This window comes from Serinus canaria, chromosome 19 (assembly GCF_022539315.1).
Source record: "Serinus canaria isolate serCan28SL12 chromosome 19, serCan2020, whole genome shotgun sequence".
In the NCBI taxonomy this organism is placed as follows: domain Eukaryota; kingdom Metazoa; phylum Chordata; class Aves; order Passeriformes; family Fringillidae; genus Serinus; species Serinus canaria.
Genome location: NC_066332.1, coordinates 2,614,373 through 2,627,065, shown reverse-complemented (window position 1 = coordinate 2,627,065; position 12,693 = coordinate 2,614,373). Strand labels below are relative to the sequence as shown.

General features: G+C 46.9%; 1 protein-coding gene across 2 annotated transcripts in view; it reads left to right on the top strand.

The window, feature by feature from the left end:
* Positions 1-20: 20 nt before the first annotated feature.
* The window catches only part of CLTC (clathrin heavy chain), a 30,133-nt gene continuing 17,460 nt past the window's right edge, over positions 21-12,693 (top strand). Inside the window, exons 1-6 of one of the 2 annotated variants that reach the window (XM_050981741.1) lie at positions 21-288; positions 7,694-7,901; positions 9,984-10,252; positions 10,560-10,721; positions 11,469-11,582; positions 11,943-12,116. In XM_050981741.1, the coding sequence (XP_050837698.1) occupies positions 247-288; positions 7,694-7,901; positions 9,984-10,252; positions 10,560-10,721; positions 11,469-11,582; positions 11,943-12,116 (969 nt within the window). In that variant the 5' untranslated portion in view covers positions 21-246. The remainder of the gene's footprint in view (positions 289-7,693; positions 7,902-9,983; positions 10,253-10,559; positions 10,722-11,468; positions 11,583-11,942; positions 12,117-12,693) is intronic. The other variant, XM_050981740.1, reaches the window with a different exon arrangement.

The following is a 12,693-nucleotide window of genomic DNA, read 5'->3' as shown; positions in this document are numbered from 1 at the left end:
GGAGGGAGGGAGTGATGCGTCCCCAAATAGTCCCTTCCGGCGGCGCATCACACCAGGCGCTCCCATTGGCGCCGCTCGCCGGGATCCCTCCGCGCGGCCGGCCGACGGCGGCAGGTGCGGGTATCCTTCCGCGGCGGTATCCTTCCGCCGGCGGGGGCAGCTTCCGCACGGCCCCGCTCCGCCATCGCGGTCCCGTTCCGCCCGCACCGCTGAGCCTGGCCCGGCCCGGAGCGCCCCGCCGCCGCCATGGCCCAGATCCTGCCCATCCGCTTCCAGGAGCATCTCCAGGTGGGCGCGGGGGCGGGTGGGCCGCTGCCTCGCTCCGCTGGGGGAGCCGCCCGGGGACGGTGCCGGAGGAGCCGCGCCGGGCCTGCCCTCGGTGCCTCCGTGAGGGCGGCCGGGCGCGCTCGGCGCGGTGCTCGCCCTGCCGGTGTCCGGCTCGGGGAGCGCTGCCCGAAGGGCACCTCCCGGGAGGGGCCGGGCCGGGCATCCCGCCCTTGCCGGTGCCCGCGGGCCGTGCCCCGGCGGGGTGGGCGAGGCTGGCGCGGTGCCCGGGCGGGCCGGGCGCTGCGGGCCGGGCGCGGGTGGCTCCGCTGCGCTTGTCGGAGCGGCGCCAGGGGGAAATCCCGGCCCGGCACGGGGGGGTGAGCTGGGCAGGTGGCCGAGCCGTGTCCGTGTGCCGCTTAATGTTATTTATTTGAATGGTGTTAAAGCCTCTGTAGTTCTGAGGACAGGCTAAACCGTTCTGCCGGTGTTCCCGCTTGGAATGTCATTTTCTGGAAGAAAAAGCACGGACTGCAGCGAAATGTGGGAGCTGCTGCGGCTGCCTGCAGTGCAGCTGTGGCAGTGCAGGTGCCCAGGTGCCAGCTCCGCTGGCCTCTCCCCAGCCCCAGCTCTGGCTCTCGTTGCACCAGAACCACACGTTAATAGTTCATTTCCGAGTGATGGCAATGAATTTCTCTAAGGTGACTTCCCGGAGGGGCTGGTGGCACGTCCCGGGTGGGCTGCGGTGCGGGAGTGCGGGGCTCCCTCCCGGAGTGCCTCCCTGCCCGTGGGTGAAGCTGCGGCGCAGGGAGGGGTCTGGAAGCGCTGATCCAGTTGTGCAATGGGCACTTCCTATCTGACAGGTCTGAAGGGCGAAGTGCTACGAGCCACGGTGTTACTGAGCTCGGTTTCGCTGCTGAGGAGTGTTTTTTTGAGGAGAATTCATCTAATAAAAGCTACGTTGGCACACCTGGTCAAGGTCTTCTGGTGGCGTGTGGTGCCAGTGTCTGTGTTTGGTCTGTGTTCAGCTTAGTGGAGTTGTGGTGGGCAAACACAGTGATGGATTTGCATGATTTACAGTGCCTTTTTTTCCTAGCTCAGAGGGAAAGCAATTCATTCCTAGGCACCCTCTTAAAAGAACTACTGCAGAATACTTAGTTGAAGGCTCTAGCTGTTCATAGTGTCTAAATAAATGCTGCTTTGGTGGTTGTTCAGGTGTGTAGCTGAGCACTGAATGATTTTACTCCAATATTAGTTTAAAGGCAGGCCAGAATTCATAGTTCAGGTGTCCCTGTAGTGAGCAGCACTGCCAGGAGAATCTCAGGAATTGGCCAGAGCTTCACCTCCCAGGCAGTGCCTTGTCCTGGTGGTGGCAAAGCCCAGACCAAGGTGCTGAGGAGGTTCTGTGCACTCAAGTGAAAGCCATCCCTCTGGGCAGCCCAACTCTCAATCAAGCATTGTGGCAGTGCACCTTTGTGCATTATTTAAGCCCCAAACCTTGCATGTGACCCACTGCCAGGTCTCTAATGACATGAGTACTGTTACATAATGAAACTCATCTGCTTCACGCCAGAAGTGCTGGGAGCTTTCAGGCCAGCACTACTGTGGAACAGGACTGCTCTGCCTCCAGACTGATTTATCTGTTTATTTGGGGTTGGATTTGCATTTTTCTCTGCCTGTACCTATCCAGTGTGGAGCACTGGCTGAACCAGTATGTTTTACAGCTGCACACAGGAGCTGATCCTTTCTCAGATGGGTGTGCACCCCTCTGAGCCTGGGTGCACGTGGCTCTTGCCTTTGAACTTCCTCCTTTCATTTCATTGAAAAAAAATCAGAGGAATTTGGATTCTAGGAGTTGCTTTTCTGCTGATGTTCCTGATGTAATGTTGGGAGCAGAAACACTGATATTGCAATGTTTTTGCAATCCAGGGTCCTCATGGACTCAATAATACAATTTCTTGAACTGTACCTGACCCACATTGTCTAGGAAACTTGTTGTACAGGTGTTGTGCAACATCTGCAAGTTTGTAGTGATTCTTAATGAAAGAGGAGGGACCTAGCTGGAGCCTTAGCCATAAAAAGCAGGTGATGGGTCTGAATGAGAAAGTTCTTGCAGGCTATTATTGAAATCAATCAATAAACACAGTGTGATCCTAGTTCTCCACAGATTCATTATTAGAGGTTAAAATTGGTCAAGTACAAAGCTTGTCCTGGTGTTCAGCTTCAGGTCAGTCCATTAGCTGTTGCTGTTGGCAGCTTGGCTGTGTGATTTGGGAACAAAAAGATGAAAGCTCCAGAAACCTTGCTCCTGAATGCTTCATCTCTTGGGGGCACAGTGCTTTGTACCCCAGATTGGAGCTAAAGGTGGACTTTGGACAAGTAGGTGGCTTGCTGGGGAGTATAAAACCAAAAAATGTTGTCAGGTTCCAGGGTTTGTTTGTCAGAGTCACAAGCTCTGCAATCTCAGCAGCCCCAGGTGTGCAGGCTGTTATCTGTGTGGTGTCTGTTGTACACCCCTGCCTTGCCACCAAGGAACATCAACAACAGGCTGGGCAGGAACTTTCCTTGGGAATTTTCAAGGAGGAACCTGATTCCTGTGTTATCAGAACTCATGTTATAAAACTTTATATGGCTGCTGCCTTTTTTTTTCCCCCCCAAAATTGCTATGAGGAAACAATCCACTGTGTATGTAGTGGGAGATCAGAGTTCAGTGTGTGGGATGATTGCAAATCTGGTTGCTCCTATCCAGGCTTCAGGGATTCCTGAAATGTCCCTCTGTGTGTGTTTGAGGGTGAAAATAAAACAGCTGCTTACTGTGGTGGGTCAGTGGAGCTTTTCTAAGATGACAAGTTCTTGATGAGTGAGAAGGAACCAGACTAATTAGCAGGTGATGAACTGTGATTGCCACTTAATTTACCACACTACCCAGAAATATACAAATACTGAGCTTGGAGCAGGCCCACTGCTGTACTGAGTTAAGGTGCTAATAAATACTCTTCTGAATCTAAATATTTTTGTAAGACAATGCAGAGAAAACTGCAGGCTCAGGCTGTGCACTTGATACCAAGACAGAAGTGCTTTTTTAACACTAGGAAAAGGGGGTTTGTATCTATTGTTCATTGATGGAGCAAACCTGAATGGCAACTGTGCTGTTCTGGTGTGGTGGTGCTTGGATGGCTCTTGGAATCACAGCTGTGCCAGAGAATAAAACAGAACAGCCAAGGAATCATAGAACAAAATATATAAATTCAGTACTTTGTTCTAAACGTGACAAACAGCAAAATTTTTCCATGTATTGTGCTGACAGTGAGTTTAATGCAGCCTAAACCACTAAATCTCTGCTGTAACAGCATTAGTTGGAAGCAGTTACATCCTCTGTTGATGATACAAGTCAGGAATTAGAGGACTGTTGTGCCTAATGCTGTTTTGGTGGGATTCTTGCTCTCTGCTTCTTAGTGGATCCAAATTCCTAAAGCCAGTGATTTTGGAGTATTCCTACAGAGGGAAAACACGTAACAGAGAATTGAAGTGAGAGAGATTGTGTGTGTGTGTCTCAACTAATTGGATAGGAGCAATTAGTTAAGCAGTTTATGAGCTGTTCTGGGCATGTCCCTCAGCAGGCACTGGGGTGCAGGGCCCTGCTGCCTTGGTGGCTGTGCTGATTGAGTGCTTCCTGCTGGGACTGGAGCCTCAGCCAGAGAGAAGGAGTGGGATTCAGTGGGTCTGAACTCCAGTTCCAGCAGGTACAGCCTCAGTGGTGGAGCTGGGGCAGTCCCACAGCACATCCCTGGCTGCTGAGAGCACTGCTGAGAGCGGGTGGTGCCTCAGCCTGCTGAGGGTGAGGCAGAAAATAGGAAGGATATAGAAACAGGAGAGCTCTTGAATGTTAGAAAGGTCCCTTATCTGTTGAAAACACGACTTCCTAGGCTGCCACAAGCTGTAACTCTTACCTTGCACTGGTAAATAAGAAATACTTTGCCATGGATTGGCTGTGTGAGTCTCAGAACTGCAGGGAGTAACTAAGAGAGCATCACAAACACAAATGGGTTTGTGTGACTTATGTTTGCTCTGCTGAACTTTCATCTGTAGAGTAAAAGAGCAACCCAAGTGTCTGTCTTGGTCAGTCAAAGCCTAGGAAAGCATGGCCTGGGATAGAGCTAATATGATTCATTGCACACTGAAGTGCTTCTCAAAAAAATGGGTATTTTCCAGTTTAGTGGCGTTTTCCAGCTTTGTGATTTCTAGCAGCATGCAGATAAGGAGTCTCTGGGCAGGGGCTGAGCAGCTGCTTGTGGCCACAAGAGCAGTGGTTATATCCTGTTGAGTGTGAGAGCTGAGGTGAAATGTGTGCTCAGCACTTCTGTGCCCTTCCTCGTAGGCAAGGAGAAATTATCTGACAGCTAAGCAGACTGTCACAAGAAAGGGAACATTACAGGAAGGGGTCAACAAAGAGACTCCTGTCAGCACTTTTACCATTCAGTTTGATGTCCCATACGTGTGACAACTTCTCTGGCTAAGTTACCAAGAATGCACTTGAATTATCTTCCAGTGAAAAAATAATTCTGGTAATCAGACATTGCCTTACAACGTTACAATGACTCACATCTCAGGGCTGCTCAGATAAATGCCATCACGGAATTCCATGGTTCAGCAGAGCCTGCAAGTGACTGAAGTGTCTGATCTTGGGTGAGATGAGTCCTTTGGGGCGACATCTCTGCTGAACACAAGAGTTGCTGCTGTCCCTGACAATCTGTTTCATGGTTCCACTCTACTGGAGCAGCTATTTCACAGAACACTGTATTCCTTGCAGGAGTCTGGTGTAACTGATCTTTCCAACAAATGGTGATGTAAAATAACTCCCAACTGTAAATCAGTTGCCCAAGGACAGTTAGCAAGTTCTGCTTTCATATCTGCTTAAAAGACAAGGAAGTGGTTTTTGTAGTAAAATATAGCAATGTCTGAAATTCCTTTTTTTTTGTTTATGAATCAGTGAAATGTAGTGGACCTGGTGCAGCATAGTACTTGGGGGTCCTTCCCTTTGTAATAAAGAGAAGAGGTAGAAAATCTGCCATAAACCCCTGTACTCCTTAGTTGTAGTTCAGCTCCTGAGTTTGTCCATGGAATAGTATTGAAATTTTCAGAATAAAAGCCTTCAAATAAATATTTGTTGTCGTGTTTCCTAACAGTAATCTTCATCTCTGTTTGCTTTGCTTAGCTTTATAAACATGCCTGCCTCACTCACCTGAACTTCAGCCTGTTTGGGCAGGAAAACAACCTATATTCCAGGGAATGATCTCTGCTCGGGAGTTCTCTGCAGCCAAGAAATTCACTGCTGGCTTCCCCAGCTGGGCAAGGAAGTGCCACTCCTGGCTGGTGACACTCTTGTGTAACCAAACACAGAGATTGTCTCCGTCAGAGTCAATTTCCTGAGCCTTGAAGCAGATGTAGTTCATACACTTGGTTTGTTGAGATGAAAGATGAAATGTTGGCAGAAGGAGTTCGTGGACTTAAAGACCTTGCAGATGGTTGCACCTCCATCAGAAAACTTCTCCAGGCTTTCTTCAGAGCTCCTGTGCCAGTCTTCTAAATCTTTGCAAAGAAATACCTCACCTTTGGTAATAGAAATTTTAAAAGTCTCCCATCTCCCACCTGGGTCAGTGCCTCAGACCTGGCCCTAGCAGATGGCAGTTTGCTGGAGATTAAGGTAAATCTGGCTTGCAATATCCAAGCACCTTTGCTGTGGTGGTTTTGTCTAGACTTCCCTAAGAGGTCCTGCCATCTGCTTGGACTTGCTGCTCTGATTTGTTCTGTTGACACCCTTTGAGTGTAGTGCTGTGAGTTATTGCCTGCTTGGCTCTCTGCAGCCGCCCCCCTCTATCAAATTAACAAGGAAATTGAATGCTTGATAAATGATATGGCACTTGCTAAGCCTGCAGCCCTAGCAAAAGGAAATGCCACGTCCCAATAAGTCACTCCAGCTCTACCAGATCAAACTCCCACATCTTCCAACCTTCCCTCCCTGCAGGGGTGTGATTGGGTTGTGTATAACCCTGCCTAGCTCATGTACAATTGCCAGGTCTAGAGGACACTGCTCAAAGTGTGAAAGGGGCTTTTGAGCTTGAATCTAAAATCTTCTAAGTGGCTGGAGAAGGTGTGGTCAGGTTCTGGGATGCTGGACCTCAAACACTTGCTTAAATCTGAGTGAAAGAGTTCTGACCTGTCAAGGAGCTAGGGTTTGATTTTTATTTTTTTAATACCTGTCAAATGCTGTCACCCAAAAGTTTCCTGGCTTTGTTGTCAAAATATTGTCTGCTTAATCTAGATCATCCATCCAAGTGGCTTCTGTGAAGCTTGCTCTGTTAACTTGCTGTGCCATGGTTGAGATGTTACTTGTTCCTCACGTGTGCTGTTGCAGAGCCTGGGCAAAGGGGAAGTGGAGTAAAACCCTTTTTATCAGGAACTGCAAGCAGGCGGGAGCAGAGCAGCTGGGGCATGGCCTCCTTGGAGCTGGTTCAGAGCAAGCTGATAAGAGCTGAGAGCTCCAAACCAGCACAATCAGCCTAAAATGGCTTTGAAGGTCTCGCCCTTCTTGGGACATCTTGGGCTTGAAGGTCTTGCAGAAAGAAAAATATCAGAATATTAGTGCTGATAGTTCTTCTAATAGAAGAAAACTGGAGTTCTGAAGGAGAACAAGCTGGATATCTGTGTGATAGGACCATGATTGCATTTTCACTCTTAAAAATGCAATCAGCTTTGTTTCCCTGCTGACATCCTCCTCATACAGTAGCTTTGCACAGTGCTGTTAACTAAAGTGCTTTGTTGCAAGCTGTACAAGAAATGTGGGTATTGAAAGGCTTAGGGGAGCAGGCTGTGGCTCAGAGAAGGAAGTGGTTTATTGATAACTTCTGTGTTAAACAGGGCCATTGGTGATTTCAGTAGTGCCCAGCTCTGCCTCCTGCTGTGAGACAGGCCTGGGCTAATTGCTAGACAGGCAGCTTTTTTTAGCTGCACAGGGATAAAGATAAAGCTCAGACACCTCACGTGTGATGTTAAGCTTGAAATAGTGATAGCTGTCAAAGGCAGTGGATGAGTTCAGGGAGGAAAGCTGGTGAGAGTGAGGCCTGAAGCTGCAAGTCCAGCGTGGCGAGTTCAGTGTGCTTTAAGCCATGTGAGGGGGCTCAAAGATGGAGTTCTTAATGGTTAAGTTGTAAATGGACCTTGAAGACAAGATACCAAGTGCTTGAATGCTTCTCCAGGAAGCCTGCTGGGCTTAGTTGAAGTTGTGCAACACTGTGTGTTGTGCAGGTTTGGGGTAGCATTGCTGTTTTGTCACAAAAAAAAGGCAAAGTCTGATATTTCCTGTGTCATTCGCAAAAGCTGCTTGTGGCTATACCAAGGTAATTACTTAAACCTTTTTCTTCTCTTTCAGCTCCAAAATCTGGGCATCAACCCAGCAAACATTGGGTTCAGCACTCTGACAATGGAGTCTGACAAATTCATCTGCATCAGAGAGAAAGTAGGAGAACAGGCTCAAGTGGTGATCATTGACATGAATGACCCCAGCAACCCAATCCGGAGACCAATTTCAGCTGACAGTGCTATCATGAACCCTGCCAGTAAAGTCATTGCACTGAAAGGTATGAGGTCCTGCTAAAGGGCTGTTTGAAGTGGATGGAGAGCTTTCTGTAGAGCTAGTTTATGGGGGACTGAGCTCTCCCAGGTAATTTATTTGGGAGGATCCTGTAGCAATTTCCCACAGCTTAATGGGAGCTTAAGTTGAATGCATTTTCAGTTCTTCTGGAGGCAGCTGGGCAGGGAGCTTCAGCTGAGGCTTCCTGCTATTTTGCTGATCATTAGGATGAGTTTTTTCCTTCAGTCCAAATGCTTGCAGCTTCTGAGCAGGGAGAGCTGGAAGCCAAGTGTGGGCTTTAAGAATCATGTTAGAGGGAAGTGAGACCTGAACTAAGAGTATAACTCCTACCACCTTTCCTTAGAGACAGGAAAACTAAGGCTGGGAAGGGAGGGGGCAGATATTCCTGAAGGCCTTAGTTTGGCCTTGCTGAAAGAGACCAGTGCATATTTATTATATCAGCCAGTGATAAGAAGAGTAAAACTATTCAGGGAAGACTTGTGTGGTGAAGGAAGTACAAGGTCAGCCAGCTTGGTATCTCTGATGTTACAGAGAACAAGCATTCCTCTGGAGTCTCCAGAAATGTCCATCTCTTCCCCTCAGAGGCCCAAAAAGCCTTAAATGCAGTCACTCTAGAAATGCATGTATTGCTAATGGAAAGATTTGTATGTATCCAATGTTACCTAACTTTGACTTTAATACTGTGCTACTGTTTTGTCACAACTTTAATGCTTTCTTGTGTGTGCAGATGGTGAGTTACTTCAGTTGACTGTACCTAGTACCTGTTGTGTCTTATGACAAGAAAAAGCAGAATAAAATGGCTCAGATTTATAGTGCACATGGCTGAACAGTGGTGTTTAAGCAACTGTAAGCCTAAAACTCAGAGGTTTTTCATGCCCTCCCAAACAAGGGAGACCCTAAGATTGCCAAAATTAATCCACTCAAGAACCCAAAGTGTACTTAAATCACTGGGATCTTGATACTGAGCTTTTTATGAACAGGACTGACCCTTTTGACTCAAGTCTAGATTTTTGCCTTGTAATATACCTTGCCTAGCATGTAGGAATGTGTTACCTGAATGTCCTCTCCCTTGACCCTAAAGCTCCAGCTGCACTAGATGTGGAAACAAACTGCTGCCTGTAGCCTGAGTAACTCTGTAGTAAAGAGATTTCTCCAAGTTCTGGAGAAACTCCTCACTCAGCATCTTGCATCAATTGCTGAACTAACAGCTTTGAGCTAAATCAGTCTTTGGCGAGTGCAGGCACTTGCCTCTGTGGCACTGACTTCCTCAAGCTGAGCTGCAGTTACTAACTGTAGCAGCTATTCTGGCCTGCATCCAATTTCATGGGATCTTTTCTATTCCTCCTGGGCTACACTTATGTGTGCTTAAATAATTCTCTCCTATAAGTAGTAGAACTGGTAGAACTTTTTTTATCTTCTCAACAGGAAGAAATAATTTCTTAGGCCAGTGTGTTACACAAACTGGTAGATATGACTGCAGGTGGCTGTTCAGGATGTTTGTATGCACCATTCTATGTGATTTGGAGAACTTTTCCTCTTGCCTTCTAGAGCTTGTGTTGGTCCCCAGATTCCTTCCCCTGCACAGTTCCTGTCAGTCTGGTTTGCAGTCAGTAGCTGTGTATCCCATTAGTGCAACCCCGAGGTTTTGGTTAATTAGCCTGAGTTACAAAAGCCCTCTGCCAACCTGACTGTTCCATGTTGTGCCCTTTTACTGCCTAAAACAGATGTGGACATAGCTTTAACTGCCACTGACACAGCTTCCCTCAGAGCTCCAAGGAGCCTCAGCATGACTGTAACCTGGTTTTGATGTATGTGAAGTATCCTCCAACCCATTTGTGTGGCTGAAGCTTTTGTCTCCTACCAACCCATTCTCCGCATCTGTTTGATTGCTCAGTAGAGGCAAATCAGTGAAATCAGCCCCAGGAGTGTGGTCTGGTTCCAAGTGGAAGCTGATCCCTGAAGGTCTGCCAGTGTAGAACAGCTTTTTCTTGAAGGAAGTCCCCAGGGTTTGATGTTCTAGTGCAGCTCTTCTGCTCTGCCCCGTGGCTAACAATGCTGTGTCTTCTAGCTGGGAAAACGCTGCAAATCTTTAACATTGAGATGAAGAGCAAGATGAAGGCTCACACCATGACAGATGATGTCACCTTCTGGAAGTGGATCTCTCTGAACACTGTTGCCCTCGTGACGGATAATGCAGTTTACCACTGGAGCATGGAGGGCGAGTCCCAGCCTGTGAAGATGTTTGATCGCCACTCCAGCCTTGCTGGCTGCCAGATCATCAACTACAGAACTGATGCCAAGCAGAAATGGCTCTTGCTGACTGGAATATCTGCACAGGTACTTTACTTCCAGGAAGGTGTGGAACCCTAGAGCTTGTCTTGTCTCCTTCTACAGGAACAAGACTGATCTGTTTGTTTTATTAAATGTAAATGCTTGTCTCAGTCGTCAAATAACAAACTTAAGTGTAACTGAAAATCTCATATTGCTATAATTGGATTTGTAATGATATAATCACTAGTGCAAGGTCAAGTCTGAAGTGATGCTGTTGTAAGAGGAAGCTTTAAATGGCAGCATATTGACCAATATTAAATGAAATCACTGTCGCAGTGCTTGTTTGTCCTGACACTTGTTCTTTTTTGTGTAGCAAAACCGTGTGGTGGGGGCAATGCAGCTGTACTCTGTGGACAGAAAAGTGTCCCAGCCCATCGAGGGACATGCAGCCAGCTTTGCACAGTTCAAGATGGAAGGGAATGCTGAAGAATCCACTCTCTTCTGTTTTGCAGTAAGAGGGCAAGCTGGGGGTAAGGTAAGGCTTGGTTCTAAATATACTGTAATCTTTAGTGACTCACCCTGGTTCTCTGCTTCCAGGAGAACAAGTGGTTTAATGCAAAAAGTTGCATTTAAGGAAGAAAGTGAAGGACTGTGTCAGTCTGGATATGACATGTGGTGCATGCAGAGCTTGGACTACCTGGTGTAGCAAGAATCTGTGAGTGGAGAAGTTAAGTGGCATGTCATGACCAGCCCAATTAGCTGCTTGAAACATGTGACTCTCAGCTTCACAGACTAAGCTTGAGGGAAAAGCTGTGGTAATCTTTCTTTGATGCTGATCCCTGGTATCAGACTCAACTAATTTCCAAATTATTGGATGAAAATAAAAAAAAAAAGTGAAGCAATAGTGTTGCAAGGCTAAATAGTGATCCCATGTGAATGCTTGAATTATGTGAATTAGAGTAAAACCAGAGCTTGATTCAGAGAAATATCTTCAGAACTGTCTCTCAATGTGAACCAAATTGAAAGAGTGCAACTAAAGTAACCTAACTGAATCCTGAAACTTCCAAGTAATTAGGGGCAACTAAAGATTATATTTAACTGTTTCTCTCACCCGTGGTACATGAACACCAGGTGCCAGTGAAAATGTTTAGGAAGGTTAACTTAGTTTGTCTTTGCATAAATTTGGGATTAAGGCTGAGCAGGAAGAGAACTGCTGTAATTTCATTGTTGAATCTATTGTTAAAGAAATCAGATGCAAGAATTAATCTTATCTCTTGCACAGCTGCATATCATTGAGGTTGGCACACCACCCACTGGGAATCAGCCCTTTCCAAAGAAAGCTGTGGATGTCTTCTTTCCTCCTGAAGCACAAAGTGACTTTCCTGTTGCTATGCAGGTATGACAGCTGCAAAAGGTCTGCAGCTTCCCTTGGTGGATGTGACAGGAGCAGGGAGGGCACTGGGAGCTGCTTGATGTGGACCTGAGGGTTGGCCCTAAACTGGTGTGACTGGTGTGACTGCTGCTCCTGCTTCAGTAGTGCTAAAGTAATGGTGGAGACAAGCAGCCTGTTCTTATTTATAGAAGAAATATCCATGCTTTAACTGCTTTTCAAGCTCTTCAAATGTCATTCTGCTGTGATAGTACTCAAGTAAAAATAAAACAGCACTTCTGGCTGTCCTGAAATGGCCCAGCTGTTTCAAAAGCACCAACTCATTTATCCAGTGCCAGATTTGAGTAATCTATTTCTGTTTTGCAGATCAGTGACAAGCATGATGTGGTGTTCCTCATAACAAAGTATGGCTACATCCACTTGTATGACCTGGAAACTGGCACCTGTATCTACATGAACAGGATCAGTGGAGAGACCATTTTTGTTACTGCCCAGCATGAAGCAACAGCTGGAATTATTGGAGTCAACAGAAAGGGACAGGTAAGGAAGCTTGGCCTGGAAGCCACTTCTTTAGCTGATCCCACTGGCTCTTCATGATGCACTGCAGGGTTCATGTCTGTGTCTAAAAGTTTCCAGAAATGTTAACTTTGAACTCTGCTCAGAGCATGTGAAGTCTGACAGTGTTCTGAGCCCCAGAATAAATTTGCTGTTCTATCTCCATACTTAACTACTTTATGAAGAAGTTACTAACATTGTACAGCCGTGCCTTTAGCCCAGATTGATTTTGGGTGGTGTTGCTTGTTGAGCATGGGGAATATAGAGCGACTTGTTCCTGGTATCCTCTAGGATTGATTACTTAAGACTTTGAGTTTTAGAAAGATCCCTGTGTCCCTGAAAGATCCATTGTATTCCTGTGTTTCTACCTCTGCAGATACCTCAGTTAAACTGTTAATTGCCTGCTTTGGCTCTGTCTGACCAGAGGTCTCTTTAATGAAATGACAAGGAGGCGTTATCAAGGGATGAAAAACTTTCCATGAATACCCTGACTTTCAGAAGGTAGCTTAGCCTTTGGCTCACTTTTGATACTTGGCCTAACAGGAGGTTTCCCCTGGTGGTT